Below are 20,521 nucleotides of genomic sequence, written 5' to 3'. Positions count from 1 at the left end.
CGTGCGGCAGAGAGCGCATCCCTTGTGACCGTGTGGACATGCCTGCGAGGCCGCCGACACAGAGTAGAAGCTGAAGTCCCTGCTAGGGATGGAGGAAGGTGCAGCACCAACCATTCGGTTTCAAATGCCCCGATCAGAGGAGATTCGGGGCTTTCTGTGCCGGGAGCTCCTGGGATCTTGGGATTGAGGCAACAAGAGGTGGATGAACAGTATTCCATGAAGAATAATCAAGAGACATATATCTTAAGGTGGTACACTGTGCAACAGTGTAGTCACCTAGTAATAAAAATAAATTTAAAAAAGAACAATAATCAAGGCATATTATATAAAGGTTCTCAGCAATATAATATCAAGAAGAATTTCTGTGAGAGGGTATGGATGGGTCAAGGGGAGGATAAGGTCGGGTGTCGACAGTCCATTGTGTGACAGTGGAAAAATATGGAAGATTGCATAACGAGATAATGTCGTTTGGAGAGCCTATACAATCTGAATGGGGTCAAAGATTAAAAGATTGTATGAATATAAGAAGAAATCGGTTGAAAAGGTTCATACAATCCGATTGGATCTAAAATTTAGAGAAGTTGTCGGGGGGGGTTTTATGTTTAAGGTGAGGGAATTAATCTGTTTTCCCTGACGAAAAGCCCTGGAGGAATGGACGGAAGCTTTGTGCTTCGTTTAATCCGGGTGGATTAGTGGCTTTGAGTCGTGTGATCCAGCGCATTTCCAATTGTAAAAGAGTTTTATTCCAGTCACCGCCTCGTAACGGGACATGGATCCTGTCCAAGGCCAAGAAGTTGATTTTAGGCATTTTATAGTTGTGGTAGTATGCTACGTGTCTGCCCAGTGGGACATAGTAGTTGCCAACATGCATAGTCTGTAAGTGTTTGTTCACCCGTTTCCCGAACTCCTGTCGGGTCTTCCCTATGTAGAAAGACCCGCATTCGCATGTCATCATATAAACTACTCCCCTGGTTTTACAATTACAAAAATGTTTAGGTCGAAAGGGGTCTCCATTTGGTAAAATAGTATTGGTAGTTTGACGGATAACATGACATTGGGCACAACTCCCCCAAGGGAAGGTACCCTTAGTTCTGCAGGGGTCTTTGCTGGATCCTTCTTTATATTCGCTGTGTACTAATTGTTGTTGTAAGGAACCTGCCTTTCTGAAGGTGATGGGTGGATATTGTGGTAAAAGCTTAGAAGTACTGGGTTCTTCCATAAGAATGGACCAGTTTTTTGTAAGAATATTTCTGATTTGCTGATGTTCGTAAATCTAATGATTATTCGGGTATCGGGTTCAGTTTTGGTTGGTTCTTTGTTCTTGAAAAGGAGTGTTTCTCTGTCTTTCTGGTTGGCACGATTGAATGCCTTGCGTAGTGAGGTTTTGTTATAACCTCTCTGTAATAATCGAGTAGTTAATACATTGGCTTCCAATTGGAAATTGGCTGGGTCTGTACAGTTCCTCTTCAGCCTAAGATATTGGCTATAGGGTATTGAGTTGATTAGGGGTTGTGGGTGAAAGCTGGAGGCATGGAGAATGGAATTGCCTGCTGTTGTCACGGAACCATGAACCAGACGTACAACAACAGATAAGTGAAAATAAGACAGCTTTATTGAAAAACAAGCTATAAAGCAAAAGTCCAAACGGATGGCGAAACCGATGCAGAGTCTTTGCGAAGCCAGGGGTCTGGAACCAGCAGGGTAGTCAGACGAAGCCAGGATCAGGAACCAACAGGGTAGTCAGACGAAGCCAGGATCAGGAACCAACAGGGTAGTCAGACGAAGCCAGGATCAGGAACCAACAGGGTAGTCAGACGAAGCCAGGAACAGGAACCAGAAGTAGCAGCAGTCTTAGTAGCATGTGAACACAGGAGGACCAAGCAGGGAACTGAGCCACAGACCTCCTATATATATGAGCTAGGCATCCAGCTCCTCCCAGTGGGAAGGAGGAGCTGCAGGGTGGGAGGCTACAAGAAACCCAGAAAACAAGATGGCCGCCAGCACATGTCAAACGAAGGAGAACAGCAAGGAGGTAAGACCATGACAGTACCTCCCCCTCAAGGGCCCCTCCTCCGCGGAGTAAAGAACGGTTTTTGAGGGAAGCGTGCATGGAAGGCTCGGAGCAAGGCAGGAGCATGGACATCTGCGGAGGGAACCCAGGAACGCTCCTCAGGACCATAACCACGCCAATGAACCAAAAACTGCACCCGACCGCGGACCAGGCGAGAGTCCAGGATATTGCTCACCTCATACTCCTCACGATTGCCCACTTGGACCGGACGAGGCCGAGGAACCGAGGAAGTGAAACGATTACACACCAGTGGCTTCAACAGGGAGACATGAAACACGTTGGAGATCCGCATGCCAGGAGGAAGCGCAAGGGCATAGGCTACCGGATTTACCCTGCGAAGCACTCGGAAGGGACCAACAAAGCGAGGCGCCAGCTTGGGAGTGGGCACTCGAAGGTTGAGGTTGTGGGTGGACAACCATACACGGTCTCCGGCCTGGTAGGAAGGAGCAGGCGCTCGTCTGCGATCAGCCTGGAATCTCTGGCGCTGCGCAGAGACCTCAAGGGACTTCTGGATCTGTACCCAAGAAGCACGTAGAACGGAAAGGTGATCCTCCACAGCCGGAATATCCTGGGGAGAGAATACCTCCGGTAACACGGCAGGTTGGAACCCATAGTTGGCCAAGAAGGGAGACGTCCCAGAGGAAGAGTTCACCGCCGTGTTCCTGGCAAACTCAGCCCAAGGCAGGAGGTCAACCCAATTGTCTTGGTGATCGGAGACATAGCAACGAAGGAATTGCTCCAAGGCCTGATTGGATCGTTCTGCGGCCCCATTGGACTGAGGGTGGTAGGCCGAGGAGAAGGAGAGATGAATCCCCAACTGGGAGCAAAAGGCGCGCCAGAACCTGGACACAAACTGACTCCCCCGATCCGACACAATCTCCTTGGGCAAACCGTGCAACCGGAAGACCTCCCTGGCAAAAATCGTGGCCAACTCCTGTGCAGAGGGTAACTTCTTGAGAGGAACACAGTGGCACATTTTGGAAAACCGATCCACAATCATGAGAATGACCGTATGGCCTCGGGATGCAGGGAGGTCCACAATGAAATCCATCCCCAGGTGTGACCATGGGCGCTCCCCGGTGGCTAAGGGTTGCAGAAGACCCACCGGAAGGTGCCGAGGGGACTTACTCTGGGCACAAACGGAGCATGCCGCTACATATGCGGCGATGTCGGAACGTAGGGAAGGCCACCAGAACAGACGTGAAACAGCCCAGGACAGCTGATTCTTTCCAGGATGCCCCGCGGTCTTGGAGTTATGGTAGGTTCGCAACAACCGAGTGCGCAACTCCTCAGGCACAAAACATCTGCCGTTGGGTCTCCCAGAGGGAGCACCGGCTTGAGCCGCCAAAATCTGCTCACCCAGAGGAGAGGTCAGGCTGGTGCGAATGGCGGCCAGGATCTGATTCGGAGGTATGACCGAAGTCGGAATCGACTCCTCCCTGGACAGGTCGGAGTACTGCCGTGATAAGGCATCCGCCCTGATGTTCTTGGAACCGGGTAGGTAGGAGACCACGTAATTAAAACGAGACAAGAACAGAGCCCATCTGGCCTGACGTGGTGTCAATCTCTTGGCCTCAGAAAGGTAGGTCAGATTCTTGTGGTCCGTCAGGATGAGGACCGGAACCACCGAACCCTCGAGCAAGTGCCTCCATTCTTTAAGAGCCTGCATGATGGCCAATAACTCCCTGTCACCAATCTGGTAGTTGCACTCAGCAGAAGACAGTTTCCGGGAGTAAAACCCACAAGGAAGCAGAGGACCCTCTGGTGTTCTACGCTGAGACAGAAGGGCGCCTACTCCCGTCTCGGACGCGTCCACCTCGAGGACAAAGGGCAACCCAGGGTTGGGATGCGACAGAATCGGAGCCGACACAAAGGCGGACTTTAGAGCCTCAAAAGCTCGGATGGCCTCGGGCGGCCAGACCTGGGAATTACTGCCCTTCCTGGTCAGATCCGTGAGAGGTTTGGCTAGCATGGAAAAGTCCCTGATGAACTTCCGATAATAATTGGCGAAGCCCAAAAAGCGCTGCAGGGAACGAAGACCACTGGGCTGGGGCCACTGTAAGACAGCCGAAACCTTCTCAGGATCCATGGAGAACCCTTCAGCGGAAATGATGTAACCTAAGAAGGTTACCTGGGATCGGTGAAATTCGCATTTCTCAAGCTTACCGAACAGCTTGTTCTCTCGTAACCGTTGCAACACTCGTCTGACATCCAGAATGTGGGTCTCCATGGACTCAGAATATACCAGGATGTCATCCAAATAGACCACCACACACTGCTGCAACAGGTCACGGAAAACATCGTTGATGAATTCCTGAAAGACTGCGGGCGCATTGCACAGCCCAAAGGGCATAACCAAGGATTCATAATGACCGGTCCTGGTGTTAAACGCGGTCTTCCACTCATCGCCCGCCTTGATCCTTACGAGGTTATACGCCGCCCTCAGGTCGAGTTTGGTAAAGACCGTAGCCCCTTTAAGACGGTCGAACAGCTCGGAAATCAAGGGTATCGGGTAAGCGTTCTTGATCGTGATGCGATTGAGACCCCTGTAATCGATGCAAGGCCTCAACTCACCGCCCTTCTTTTTCACAAAGAAAAATCCAGCCCCTGCCGGGGACGAGGATTTGCGAATGTGACCGCGTGAAAGCGCCTCCCTCACGTACTCCTCCATGGCCTCATTCTCTGCTACCGACAGTGGATAGACTTTGCCACGAGGAGGAACGGCACCAGATTGTAACTCGATGGCACAATCGTATGGGCGGTGCGGAGGTAGGGCAACCGCGCGCACCTTATCGAATACATCCCGGTACTCCTCGTATTCAGGGGGCAACAGAGAGTCCGAGGAAGTACACAGCAACTTGACAGGCCCATGGATGCAACTAGCCCCACACTGCGGTGACCACGAGAGGATCTCGGCCGATCTCCAATCGAAAATCGGATTATGCTTCTGGAGCCAGGGGTACCCCAAGACCACCGAGTAGTGTGGAGACGAAATAACCTGGAAGCAGACCGACTCTCTGTGAACGGCACCAATGGCTAACCCCACTGGAAGGGTCTCATGAGTCACGTGTGGCGGCAGAAGGGGTCTGCCGTCTATCGCCTCAAGAGCCAGAGGTGAACCCCGAGCCTGCAGAGGAATGGAATTGGTGGCAGCGAACACACTATCAATGAACAAACCACCAGCACCAGAGTCCACCAACGCCTGGGTCGTCACCGAGCCCCCGACCCAGGAGAGGACAACAGTGATCAGTGGTTTGTCAACACGGGAAACCGGGGACGAGGAGACTCCACCCAAGATCTGCCCCTGACAGGATCTCAGGTGCGAGCGTTTCCCCGGACGGTTCGGACATGCCAACCGAAAATGCCCACCGAGACCACAGTACATGCATCGGCCCTCGCGTCTCCGGAGTACCCTCTCCCCCTCGGACAGGCGAGCAAACCCCAGCTGCATGGGTTCACCCCCAGACAAGTCATCCCCAGGAGGCGTGGGAGGAGAGGGAGGCACGGGTGGGACAGCAAACGTAGGCGCCAATCTGTTAGGAGGCCTCCGCAGACTCTCCTTAAAGGAAGGTCTCTCCCTGAGTCTGGTGTCAATCAAAATCAGGAAAGAAATAAGGGACTCGAGCTCCACTGGTAGGTCCTTAGCTGCAACCTCATCCTTCAAGGCATCCGAGAGACCATGAGAGAAAGCAGCGACCAGAGCCTCATTATTCCAGCCCACCTCTGCTGCCAGGGTACGAAACTCAATGGCGTATTCAGCTACGGATCGTGAACCCTGTCTGATGGACATAAGGAGCTTCGCAGCAGAGGCAGCACGAGCCGGCACATCGAATACCTTCCGAAGAGAAGCAACAAAACCGGAAAACTCGGCAACCACCGGATTGTTGTTCTCCCATAAAGGGCTGGCCCAGGCCAAGGCCTTGTCCGAGAGCAGCGAGATCAGGAAGCCCACCTTTGATCTCTCAGTAGGAAAGGCATGTGGCAGCAACTCGAAATAAATGCCCACCTGGTTAAGGAAACCTCGGCACTGAGTTGGCTCTCCCCCAAAGCGCTGTGGAAGGGGGGCAGAACCGGACATACCCCGAAACACCGCAGGCGCAACAACAGGTGTCGGGGAAGACTCTGGCGCAACAACCGGAGCGGACCCAGGAGCGACAACCGACCCATCGGCAACGGGAGCGAAATGAGCCGTGCGTTCAAGCAGGGATTGCAACGCCACGGCGAACTGACCCAACAGGTGATCCTGCTGATCAAGTCTGGCAACCAACGTGGGTAGTGAGGATGGCCCTGTACCGTCAGAATTCATGGCCTGTGGTACCGTGCGTTCAAGCAGGGTTTGCAACGCCACGGCGACCCGACCCAACAGGTGATCCTGCTGATCAAGTCTGGCAACCAGCGTGGGTAGCGAGGATGGCCCTGTACCGTCAGAATTCATGGCTTGGTCCTAATGTCACGGAACCATGAACCAGACGTACAACAACAGATAAGTGAAAATAAGACAGCTTTATTGAAAAACAAGCTATAAAGCAAAAGTCCAAACGGATGGCGAAACCGATGCAGAGTCTTTGCGAAGCCAGGGGTCTGGAACCAGCAGGGTAGTCAGACGAAGCCAGGATCAGGAACCAACAGGGTAGTCAGACGAAGCCAGGATCAGGAACCAACAGGGTAGTCAGACGAAGCCAGGATCAGGAACCAACAGGGTAGTCAGACGAAGCCAGGAACAGGAACCAGAAGTAGCAGCAGTCTTAGTAGCATGTGAACACAGGAGGACCAAGCAGGGAACTGAGCCACAGACCTCCTATATATATGAGCTAGGCATCCAGCTCCTCCCAGTGGGAAGGAGGAGCCGCAGGGTGGGAGGCTACAAGAAACCCAGAAACCAAGATGGCCGCCAGCACATGTCAAACGAAGGAGAACAGCAAGGAGGTAAGACCATGACAGCTGTGTCCTTTCTATACAAAGTGGTGGAGATTTTACCCGTAGGGTCTTTGTATATTAAGGTGTCAAGGAAGGATACTTGTTGTCTACTATAGGTCATTGTAAAGAACATGTTATGCTCGTTCTGGTTCATCCTGGTTAATAGTTCTTGTATCATATGTTCAGGCCCGTTCCATACAATCAGTATATCGTCGATATATCTTTGTGTAATGTTCTGGTACCTCTGGTACCCTTATTCCACTTTCCATTCCGTGTATGCGTCCCACCATTCTCTTCTGGTAGGTGCGCATACACCTTTAAGACCGATGCTGTCATCACTGAGCGCCGCAGAGCGGCTATTTCAACCGCCGGCGTTCTCACTCACATGTTCGTTCAACCTGCCTTGCATCTATGCTTACAAGCGTGTCTCGCTGTGGAACCTCGCTACAGATCCCTGTATCTCGCTACCAGGATCACTTCCTCAGACCCAAACCTCGCTACTGATCCCTGTATCTCGCTACTGGATCACTTCCTCATCACCGGACCCTTCTACTACTATACTATAGTGATAAGTACCCCGCAGGGGAAACCTCCATAACTTACACTACTACTATTGCATTAAGGACTGTTACTACCTATCCATACTATCCTATCATCTGCACTGTTACATAGATTGCTAGCTCTTGAGACTACTACCATCTATCATCTGCACTGCTGCATAGATTGCTAGCTCTCCTGTCTACTACCATCTATCATTTGCACTGCTGCATAGATTGCTAGCTCTCCTGTCTACTACTATCTATCCTTGCACTGGGTTAGTCTATCCTGTATTTGTCATCTGCTGTCCTCACCACCTGTTAGCATACTCGGTACTAACCTATCTGCATTCCTAAATACCATCTTGAACTCTCCTGTACAAACCTATCAAGTGCTTACCATCCTTGTCACTGTTCACACCTGTCCCTTCAGCACATCACCTTCATACTATCATATACATCCTATCACTCCAGGAACATCTCATTGAGTGTGTATATATCTGTATGTTGAAGCTGACAGGCCCACGGTGATGAGTCCTGGAGAGTTGGATCTGGTATTCAACACATCTCTACATGACTACTGAGTGGAGATTTTGCAGCTGTAAATCCAGCCTATAACAAAAACGCAGGAGCGTTACACTTTGCCATATGAGGATCTTGTCAGCGTAGATGGTGTTCTCCTCTTTCGATAGGAATTCTTGCTCCCATGAGCCCAAGTAGATGTTCGCATAAGAGGGGGCGCAGCTGGTCCCCATCGCTACCCCACATGTTTGGATGTAGTAGTTGCCACCAAATGTGAAGACGTTATGATTTAGTATGAATTGTAACATGTCAATAATGAAATTATTGAAATTTTGGTCGCGTTCGCTGTGGCATCGGAGTGTCTTCTCAACGGTCTGTAGCCCTTTGGTATGGGGTATATTATTGTATAAAGATTCAATGTCGATGGTAACTAGGTAGGTTTCTTCTGGTATGGTGATGTCATTGAGTATTCTGAGGAGGTGAAGGGTATCTTGAGTATATGAGGGTAGTTCTTTGACATGAGGACGTAAATATCTGTCTATTACCTTGCTCATAGACTCTGAAATACTTCCATTGCCCGAAATGATTGGTCTTCCGGGTGGGTCTTCAAAATTCTTGTGTAGTTTTGGTAGCGCATACAGTGTGGGTGGTTTGGGATGTGGTGTCCTTATATATTCCCACAAGGTTTGAGATATGATGCCTTCCTTGAATGCGTTGTCTACTTTTGAGTAGAAGATTTGATCGTATGATTTTTTCATTATGGGGAGAATCTTCTTGTAACATTTTGTGTTTGAAAGTATTGTATGGCACATATTTTTATATTTTTCTTTGCTCATGACAACTACATTTCCTCCCTTGTCTGAAGGCTTGATAGTGATATCATCGTTATCTCTAAGTTCCTGGAGAGCTCGTTTTTGTTTTTTGGTTAAATTTGATACGTGTCTTTTCTCTTTGATCGATTCAATGTCTTTGGTAGTTTGTCGCACAAACAGTGCGATTGCGGGGTTGATGTTAAGAGATGGGAATTTGTTGGATTTCTTTTTGAAAGACAGTTGGTCAGAAGTTGTTTCTTGCTCGTCACTATCAGATTCTTTGTCTGATTCTGTCGGGTCGTCCCAATCATCTAGGTCGCTTTCCTGGAGTAGTAAGTTGAGATCACGGATGGCTCTGAACTCTGCCGCTGTTAATGTTGGTGTAGCTTGTGCTGGTTGGGGTTGTTTTTGATAGAAGGTTTTTAATAGTAAATTCCTAGCAAATAGATTAACGTCTTTAATGGTTTCGAATCTATCAATGCTGGTGTTGGGGCAGAAAGAAAGTCCTAAAGATAGCACTTCTTTTTGATCGTCCGCCAGAGTACGAGATGATAGATTTATGACCGTTTTTCTTCCTCCTGTTTCTTCTCCGATTGATGTTTTTTTGGAGGTTTTGAGTTTGTTTTCCCTAAAAAAAAAACCCTGTTGTTTGGAGTCCACTTCTTTTCGCGCCAATACTTCCTTTCTTTTTTCCTAAGGATATCTTTTCCATATTCTTCTAGGTGCGATTTAAGTTTATTTTCCTGTTTACTGTATAGTTGGGCCTTTTTGAGGGGGGGCAATTGTTCATAGGTCTTTTTGATGTTGAGATCTAGAGACTTTATTTGTCTTAAGTACTCTTCTTGCAATAGAATCATTAAGTTCCGCGAACATTCATTTAGTTGATTTTCCCATTCTTTCTTTAGTTGAACCATAACATTTTCCATGGTAGGAAAAATTTGGATTCTTAGACCTACAGGGTTGATTTTCTCGCTAATGTAACGTTCAAATGTCTTGATGTGCCAGTGTAGCGCTGACTTCCTCTCCAGATGTTTTTGGAGTGTCCTAAATAGCGCCGAAATGTCTGATTCAGTTTGTTCTTTGACTTTAAAGCTGGTCTGGATGCCCGACATAAGGGTCTCCCACTCGTCACCAACCAGGTCTCCCACATTCTTTTCTTCTTCTTCCGTCATCCTTTCTTCCTAAGAGAAAGGTATTTGGTTGGAAACAGGCGAAAAAACCTTTCTTTAACTGTGGTAAAATCCACAGTGAAAGCTATGTTTGCCTGGAACTAGTAGGTCTGGTGCTTTGCTGCTCAGCAACCAGTAAATAATTTATATAAAGAGTTATAGTGTTTCCAGAGATCCGAGAGGGCGTGGATGTGTTATCCATCCGGGGTATTGGTTGAAGAAGATAGGTTTTTGGATCTTACATTGGAAGGTTAATAGTCGTTTCTGCCACCATCCCGAGAAAATTGTTTGTGGTTTGTGGTGCCTCAAGTCAGGTATGGGATTTTAAGGGCAGGAGTAAGAGAGGTAGGCAGTAGTAGTGCGGTAGATAAAATTTATTTCACAATATAATAGTTATATACAAGGATTTAAGGGTGAATTAATGGGTAAAGTCCCATTGTGCCAGTGAAGAGGAAAGAATAAAGTGTGTTACACGTGACAAGTAAGTGACTTTAAATAGGTTGTATGTAGTCCTGCTCTGCTGTTCCTCGTGTCCAGCCTTGCTGGACTCAGGAAGTCTGGTGACTTTGGTTAAAGCAGAAATGGTTGAAACTGTGAATTTAAATGCTAAAAAAGTTGCTGTGATCTGTGTACATGGTGATACTCGGGAGTATCCTATAGCTACTGTTAGCTTTAAAACTGATTTAGGTATGGTGACCCATCCAGTCGGACTTGTGCCCCACTTAGTGCACGAGGCCATCATTGGTAGAGACTTCCCTAAGTTTTGGGAACTGTGGGACCGTCCCGACTCGGTCACAGTAACTGACTCAGCGGTGGAGCCAGAGCTCCTGGCCAGCACCGACCATATGGGTTCAAGGGATTCCTCTCACGGTTCCCCAGATTTTTCTTTTCTCTGTTATGGCAGGAGAACTGGAGGAGCCTGAGGAAGTCCCCACAGCCAGTCAAGGTGGACAACCTTCTGCTGACCCTGAGGGTACATTGGAGTTTGCTGATCTTAATGTGCACAAGGAAAACTTTGGTACTGAGCAGAGAAAATACCCTACCCTTGTCAGGGCCTGGGAGAATGTAGTAATGGTTAATAATGTACCTGTCAAACCAGGGGACAGGCCCTGTTTTCCTCTTTTCAGCAGCACTGAGGATTTATTGTATCGTGTATATAAAAAGAACGATAAATTGTTGAACAGTTGGTGGTCCCTAAGCCTTACAGACGAGTGGTGCTGGAATTGGCTCATGGACACTTACTAGGAGGTCATTTAGGGGTTGAAAAAACCACTGAAAAAACCACTGAAAGGGTGTTACGCAGGTTTTACTGGCCTGGGATACAGAAAGATATTGACAATTATTGTCAATCTTGTCCTGTATGTCAGATGTCAGCCCCACTACCCCACTTCCGAAGTCCTTTAGTGCCCCTACCCATTATTGAAGTCCCGTTTGAGAGGATCGCCATGGACCTCGTAGGTCCACTCCCCAAGTCTGCCAGGGGTCATCAACACATTCTTGTAATCATGGATTTTGTTATCCGTTACCCCGAGGCAATTCCCTTACGCACTGCATCCGCTAAGAACATTGCTAAGGAGTTGTTCATGGTGTTCAGTCGCTTTGGGATCCCTAAGGAGGTCCTTACAAATCAGGGCACCCCATTTATGTCACAAATAACTAGAGAGTTGCGCAAGTTATTTAAGGTGACCCAGTTGCAAACCTCCGTATACCACCCTCAAACTGATGGCTTGGTAGAACGCTTCAATAAAACATTAAAGAGTATGTTAAAAAAGGTTGTGGACAAGGATGGAAAAAATTTGGACTTCTTGATTCCGTACTTGATGTTCGCCATCAGGGAAGTACCCCAGTCCTCTACCGGATACTCTCCATTTGAATTGCTTTATGGCAGACACCCTCGGGGACTCTTAGACATAGCCAAGGAAACCTGGGAGGGGGAGCAGATACCCCACAAAAGTGTAATTGAGCACATCGCTCAAATGCAGGACAGGATTGCAGCGATCATGCCTATGGTAAAGGAACACTTACTGCAGGCCCAGGCAGCCCAACAGAGAATATAAAACAGGGGAGCCCGACTCCGTGTCTTCTCACCTGGTGACAGGGTCCTAGTGTTAGTTCCCACTGTCGAGAGCTAAGTGGCAGGGTCCCTTTGAAGTATTGGAGAGAGTTGGGGAGGTCAATTATAAAGTGCATCAACCAGGAAAAAGGAAGCAAGAGCAGATTTACCATAATAATCTGTTAAAGCCCTGGAAGGATAGGCTGGCCTTGACTGCGAGGTCCGTCCCTGTAACATCTAGGGGTACTGAGTCCCCTCTGGTCCCTGAGGTCACGATTCCAGAAACCCTGTCTTATTCCCAAAAAAAAGAAGCTAGAGAGCTCCTGATAAGGAATAGAGAGAAATTTTCAGAGTTACCTGGTATGACTTCAGCAGTTCAGCATGATATTGTTACTGAACCTGTGGTCCGTGTCAAGCTCAAACCTTACCGAATTCCCGAACCGAGGAGAAAGGACATTAGTGATGAAGTAAAAAGGATGCTGGAGCTAGATGTCATTGAGGAATCCAATAGTGACTGGTCTAGCCCCATCGTTTTAGTCCCTAAACCGGATGGTACCTGGAGGTTCTGTTACGACTTCAGGGCCCAGGGTGAACGAACTTATAGACAGATTTGGCAAAGCCCGCTATCTAACTATTTTAGACTTGACCAAAGGATATTGGCAAATACCCCTGACTGGTAGCCCCAGAGGGTTCGTTTCAGTACAAAAAAAATGCCTTTTGGGTTGCAAAATGCCCCTGCAACATTTCAGAGGGCCATGGACAGGACCCTAAGACCTCACCGACAGTAGCAGCCTATCTGGACAATATAGTGGTACATAGCACTGACTGGAAGCCTCACTTGCCCCGTGTACAGGCTGTTCTGGATTCCCTCTTCAAGGAAGGTTTTACAGCAAACCCAAAAAAATGCACCATTGGTTTAGAAGAAGTCATTAAACCGCAGTTAAACAAAGTAGAAGCAATCCAAGAATGGCCACGCCCTGCAAACAAGAAGCAGGTCAGAGCCTATACGTATATATCTATATATATCTATATATATATATATATGTATATATACAGTATAAATATATAAAAAGTACAGTAAAACTGCAGGAAAGAGCACTGGGGGCAAACTAATATCAATTTATTTTATTTTGTAATGAAATCAGTGTGCTGAGGAGGAAGTTCCGGTGTGAAGAGTTCAGTGCCCCCGAGATCCCCGCCGTGCCGCATCTACTGAGAAGTTTCTTCTCTCAGGGTCTATGGTGATCAGAGGAGGAAGGTGAACGTCTATGGTGATCGGAGGAGGAAGGTGGAACGTCTATGGTCATCGGAGGAGGAAGGTGGAACGTCTATGGTCATCGGAGGAGGAAGCGTCGGCCTTGTTCATTGATCCCGCCCCCATCTGCAGAGGAGCCCCACCCCCAGAGAGCTGGCTCTGGATGAGATTGGCTGTGCATGGTTTTTGGTGGATATCGTGGCTCCCTGCAGATGGTGTTGAACACCTAGAGAGAGGCACTGCGCCAGAATTGCATTGATGTTCATACCCTGTGTTGGATGCTGACATACATGTGTGATCTGGTAAGCGCTTGGTGTATCTAGAGCATGCAGCACTATCCGCGGATATAGTCACACTAAGTGGTGGTGGATTATTTTCCTGCACTCAGCACCCTGCACTGGATCCTTGCTGATTTTGGACATTTACTTTTCTAATTTATTTAACGCTCTATTGCGTTATCCTATTGGGACATTCATCACTGAATATAATTTGTATACATTCAGGTTTACACTTTATTGTTTGATTTAATCACTTAATCATTATATTTTTTGGTGTTTCCCACTACAGCTGCAGCTTTATTACACAAATCACTTATTTATATTTTCAATTATACATTTATTTACTTAACTATTTACACAATTCTGTGCTTAGCACGGTTATTTTTTATACTAATGAAATCAGTGTGTTTGTGTTTTTTACTTTTCAAATTTGCCCCTGGTTCCACCCCTCTGCGAGCGTCACGTCGCAGGAGACGGAAGCCGGGGCTCACAAGCATCGGGCGGAAGATCCGGCTGCCGTATGCTGAAGGGACACATCGCTGGATCCCGGCAATAAGGTAAGTAAGCCTCTACAAGGATCCAGCGATGCTCCCTGGCGGTACCCTGAGTGTGGCTCGGGTATACCGCTTATGGCAGTGAAATCCCACCCCGAGCCACACTCGGGAATACCGCCAGGGAGGTTAAAATGATCAGCTTTTGTGTATGTAAAACCTTTATTCCAAGAGGAAAAAACTGTTTGCTGTAATTGCTCATAAAGTATTAGCTGGAATTTGACCAGTTTGTTAGTGTATTTAAATCTTCTAGTACATCTAATGGTCCCCTCCCCCCAGATTAACAATGCTGCTGTCCAAAGGTGCTCCTGTAATCCAGAGTGGAGGCGCTCTAATAAAGGAGGTGTATTACTGGCCAGATCACCAGGTGAAAACAGAGACAAAAACAGCCTAAAAAAAGAAAACAAATGTAGCCATCACATCTGATTGGTAAGGTGCAATATATTACCTTTTTGGTTTTGGGTTTAATACTGAAGTTTTTGGTGGGCAAGTAAAATGAAGCAATGCTTCATTTTTCTTATCAGTTGCACAGCTTTTAAATATGTTTCTGCCCAGAATTGCCCAGATAAGTGCTTGCCAGAAACTACCCAACCTCTCAGCTTTAATTATTATTTGAAATATGGTCTTGGATCAGTCCAAAGCTTTAAAGAACCAGTATTTTGTGACTTCTTGAGCAAGTCAAACTCTTTCATATTAAAACCACATCTTAAAAATTGTGGACTATATCCATTACAATAATTAGCCATTGGCCTCCAGCAAGCTAAAAAATAAAAATGCCTTACTTCAATTGCCACAACTGAGATTTCGAGTAGGGCATGGTTTATTCAAAATGTGCTGACCAGTTCCTTCCAGTGCTTTAAGTGGGCCGGTATGCACTGGTACTCAGTACCGCCACTTCCAAATATGGCTCTTGAGCATACCGCCACCTCTCTGTGCGCCTTAGCGTACCAGTACGCTCATTTAGGAAATCTGCGCCCTCAATTGCCCCCCCCCCAAGAATATTTCCCACTCCAGAGCCAGACCAGTCACCACTAGTGAGTCCCCCTGCTCCAGAGTCCCAGCCCAGGCCAGGGGGGGGGTGCTCTGTGGGGACCCTGATGTGGGGTGGGGGGGCGACAAAATTTATAGGCTATAATAGAGTACTGGCATCTCTTTTGGGCCACTTAAAGCACTGGTTCCTTCAAATTCTTGCTCTGTTTAACCTTAGCACAATCACAAATTAAACATTTGAAATCATGACCCAGTAGAACTTTTACAACGCTTTTATCTTTATGTAGGATCTGTAAACCTTTTGGATTCTTTTTTTCTTAGTGAATGACCAATAATTGTGGTCATTCCAGTGCAAACTTAAAGTAAAAATTGGTTGCCAGAAGAGGGATTTGAACCCACTCCCCTATTTGGAGACAGATTACCTATACAAGGTGAAGAGACAACTCTTGAGTCTGGAGTCTTAGGCCATTCAGTCATCCTGACAAATCCCAATTAAGGCCTTAGATCTCTAAAAATGTTCTTCCAACTATAGGGCCGCCTTTATAATTACAATTCTCAAATAGCTGTATAAACACTCTGAAGCTAAGCCCTTTTAAAAACACACCTAAAGCATGACCTTTGCGCAAAGTCATATTTTTCAAATTCTTTGTACTAAATCTGCTCCAGCAAACAAATTACATGAAGATGTCAAAGGTCATCATCAATAGTGCAGCAAAACCCCAAACCCCATATAGAAACTGTTGACAGTCTGTGTGGTCTACAGGATAGGTGTGACTTTGAATCAGAAAACTGAGGGTCCCATCGTGGTCAATGTATGTGGTACTTATCATCTATGCTTTACTTTCCAAAGACATTTGCAACCTATTTTCGTTATGCATGAAAATTCTCTAACTCACATTTAATTTCCCACAGCACATATTCTTTGTCACTGCTGCTGAAGATAAGTGCACACATCATTTGTGCTCTGGCGCATTTACATAACTCCTTTTAAACTCAACAGCAATAGTGTTTCTGAGCACAGGCTTAAGTCCATCAGTCTATCTCCACAAGAGTCTCTTTAAGCAGCCCAAGACACAGAGGGGTTGATTCACTTAAACCTGGAGAGTGCAAAATCTGATGCAGCTGTACATGGCGACTAATCAGCTTCTAACTTCAGCTTGTTCAATTTATCTTTGACAAAAAAAATATTTGAAGCGGATTGGTTTAAATGCACAGCTGCACCTGATTTTGCACTCTCCAGTTTTAGTAAATCACATCCATAGAGTCAATCCCTAGAGGAACACAGTCCCTGCAACATGTTCTCCCTAAACAAGGGGACATTTCACTGAGCGTTCACATGGTATGCTTGCGTGTAGAGACTGTATAATAGAATTTATTTGCATATCAGACTCTGCAGAAATCACCTTTATCTGTATTATACCTGTAAAGGGCTAATCATGGAGCTTTATTAGAAGGCAGGAGCTTAATTTTACAGGAAATATTGATATTTTCAGATACGGTAACTTCAACTTACTCTATTCCTATGGATTTACTTACAGTAATGTACTGCTATGAACATATTTGGTTTGGATTGCTGGAATAGGCCATACGTTAAGAATTCCAATTTCTTGGGTGATCTCAAGGTAGAAGTATTTTGGGTCACAGGTTATATTCTTGTGACTTTATAGAAGCAAGGAAATATTGAATTGGATGTATTCTGAGACTACACAGGGGTCATTTTATTTCTTAGTCATATTTAAAGAGAAGGTTATAGAAAATCAGAGGAACAATAATATTGATGAAATGAGGGGTTATTCTGGTTCTTGATTTTGAGGCCAGTATACTGGTATGGGTAATGATCATTAATTCATTTTAAAATTACAGTATATTTAAATCCAGGTGAAAACATATATTATGTTGAAGCTTACATGTGGTGGTTGTATTAGTTTATGTTTTCTAACAAGAACATTTTAGCACATATAGGAAAAAAACTATAAATCCATTGAATAACATCCTGGCTTCTTATTATTTTTGGTGCCCACATCTATGAGATGTGTCCACTCTATTAAACTGCCACGAACATTATAAAGGTAAATAAAATATTTGTCTGGGTTCACACTATTGCGAATTTGGTGCAGGTCGGGAGTGGCTCCAGTGCGAACTGCACAGGAGTCCTGTGCGTCTTCTGGTCCATTTCAGGTCCCAATTCAACCAAAAATTCGGACCTGAATCGGTGAACAGGGACGAACCCGACCCCTGCTGTGAGCCGTTCCGTGCGGCAGTGTGAACCCAGCCTTATGTACGCCTAAAATGTCCTTCATAGTGCTACCATAACAAAAAATCGGTGAGTGCAGCTGGAAATGAGAGTAGGAATGTTATGGCTTTGTTGTCTTGAAAGTAGTGCAAACTACCATAGGGAAATCTTGCCATTGCATTTTATGAGGTATACTTTGTACAAAAAATCTGTGAGATATTCATCTTTTTTACTCTCCAGTTCACTTTTGGGGGAAAGGGGTAAGTTATTTTCACAGCTTTCCTATACTTGCAGGGGTTCTTTTGTTTGGTGTTATCAGTCAGCCCAATCTTTTTTTGCACTGTGGCACATTTCAACATAACATATTCTTAAACATTAAATTCAGGCATTACATATTTTCACAGGTGGAATTTTCTTTATTTTACCATTTATATTTTTATATATACAGTTAGCCAAGACATGTTTTAAACATCATGATATCTTGTCAGCAGTATGACTGAAACTTAAAAGCTATATAATATAAAACATTTATTGGCAAATGAAAAAACACACTTTTCCTGAGTTATTTCTATATATTTTTATTGACTTTAAATCAAATTACTTAATTTTGCCTTTTGAGTCACCTGTTTAAATAATGAACTTCATTTGTTTAAATAACTATTAGAATTTCTGGTATTTTATGGTAAGAATAATCTCTAGGATTTTAATATTCAGTTTTTTGTATTATTATTTTACATTTATCATTTATTATTACTTTTACTGTTCCCTTTAAATGCCAAAGATGCAAATATGTAGGTTTTTATGTGTTTATTATTTAGCAGCTTCTATGGATTTTCTGGCTGTCATGTGTCAATAATAATGATTTAATTTGTCTGACCTAATTAAATTAAATATGCCCTTTTACTCTTACTGCTGACCTTACTAATAAATCATATAGCTTTTTCCTTTGCAAATATAAATCACCACTTGTTTCCCAGAAATAAAAAACAAAAACATTTTTTAGATTAATTCTTGATAGTTAAAATTATGCTGACACAGTACTTATTATTCTATCACTATATTGTATGTGCATAATCTGTTACAAAAAAACATTTTAACTGTGTATATTAGTAGCTAAGTATAATGAAAAGACACACTGCATACATTGTATAGTTTTGTTTTAAAAATCACTAAAATGTCTGCATTATATAAATATTAGGTAATAAAATAAATAAAAAAAAACAGTTAAATTACAAAAAATAAAAGTATGAAAGTCTAGCATTTTATGGCAGTTAAATCACAAATATTTACTGATGTCATATTTTATATCAGCAAATTCTAATTTTAATTATTTACGTTTTAACAAACATAATAATGTGAGTTATATAATTATATAAAATAATACTTACATTTAAAACAATAACAAAGTAAATTAGTTGTGGAACAAGACACTATTTATTAAATTATTTAACTCATGACAGTGGCAGAGACTTGTTCTACAAATTCATTTTAATTGATGATAAATTTTGTATGAATAATGGTTGATTTGCTTTAGGCTCAATTCACAAAACTTTAGATGAGGATAAGTATCGTCATTTCAGCCATGTGACTATTATTTTTAAGTCACGTTGGATTACATTGAAAATAACTCACATTTTTTGAAAACCAGGATACTTGTTCTGGTGTGTTAGCTTTGGGAACTGATCCTTATAATCCTTATAACACAACCAAATATAGATTTTCTTTTACCAGGCATAAGCCATTATGTAATATATATATATATATATATATATATATATATATATATATATATATACACACACACACACACATACACACATATATATATATATATATATATATATATATATATATATATATATATATATATATATATATACATATATATATATATATAATATATAATGGCTTGCGCCTGGTAAAAAAAATTCCAAGAGCAAAGGTTCTACCTTTGCCGCTATGTTTTTTACTAACATATTGAGATAAAAAATGGCCTGTCCATAAGAATGTAATAAAATAGTTAGAATATGTATTTGTAAAGTGATAAAGTTCACTTTAAAATGTGTTCTATTTTGGAATAGTTTAAATATATTTTTCCCTATTTAGTTATACAATTATATAAGCCATTTTAATAGAAGAAAATATAAAATAAATTTATATTTGCAGGCTTCACATCTGAATTCATGCTTTATAACTTTTCAGTACATAATAAGGGTGGCTATATATGGCCAGATGTCCTGGTGAAAACACTGGTTGTTGAGACATTGGCCTCTCCTTGAACAAGCTGTGTGCCACAGGGAGTTTCTACAAACCATTTCCCAAGCCGAATGACTACTGAATGCAGAGCACACACGTGAAAGATTTGTATATCTTCCCATCTCTTAAAACATCAAATAAAGTGCATTCAAAACTCAAAAAAAAAAAAAAAAAAAACAGCCAAAAGGAATAAAGAAAAGCACACTGAAATAATGAATGTTAAACAATAGTATATATTACCTACACAGATCCAATAAGCCTATATTCATTGTGCCCAATTTTAAATGCATACATTTATGATATAGATCCATTGCCTGTTTTTTTAACAGTTTACAGTTATCTAAAACTAACATTTTTTTTTTTTTTTTAAGTTTTAAAAATTAGGATTTAGTCCTTTGTGAAGCAAAAGTGATGAAATTTACTGACCTGCAATGAAGAAAATAGAAAGGACCATTATGTATTTCATTGTGTTTAGTTGTTATTGTTGCAAAGATGTGAGATACGAGTCTTTGGTTGCCTCCTATAGCACCCTTCTTTTAATTTTGCCTTTTCTTTTATTATTTCCTGCCATCACAGCAACAAGTTGGCCATAAAAGGAGCGAAATCTAGACCTTCTAAACCAATCAGCACATTGTATGATTGTTACTTCAAAACAGCAACACCTGTTGAGGTAAAGCTGATTGAACACCGTTGGTTTACGCTAAGCCTTTTAAAATGTTCAAAGTGCTTCATAATTTTTAAGGTATTAGCATTCTCACTCATTAATTAAAGTTTCACCATTAGGGAGTCTGGTGTCAGGCTGCCAGCATCCCGATATAAAGTTAAACAACTATATATATATCTATATATATCTATATAGATATATATAGATATATATA

The 20,521-nt window shown here is 43.8% G+C and overlaps 1 protein-coding gene across 1 annotated transcript in view; it reads right to left on the bottom strand.

Annotated features, from left to right (window-relative positions):
• LOC309560199 (immunoglobulin kappa light chain-like) overlaps nt 1–20,182 on the bottom strand; it is a 51,906-nt gene extending 31,724 nt beyond the window's left edge. Inside the window, exon 1 of the mRNA XM_082263771.1 lies at nt 20,070–20,182. Within this exon, the coding sequence (XP_082119897.1) occupies nt 20,070–20,109 (40 nt within the window). The 5' untranslated portion in view covers nt 20,110–20,182. The remainder of the gene's footprint in view (nt 1–20,069) is intronic.
• Nucleotides 20,183–20,521: the final 339 nt, after the last annotated feature.

This window comes from Pelophylax lessonae (genome assembly GCF_965119305.1).
Source record: "Pelophylax lessonae genome assembly, chromosome: 7".
In the NCBI taxonomy this organism is placed as follows: Eukaryota; Metazoa; Chordata; class Amphibia; order Anura; family Ranidae; genus Pelophylax; species Pelophylax lessonae.
The sequence above is the reverse complement of the archived record's forward strand: the minus strand, read 5'-3'. Positions and strand labels throughout refer to the sequence as shown.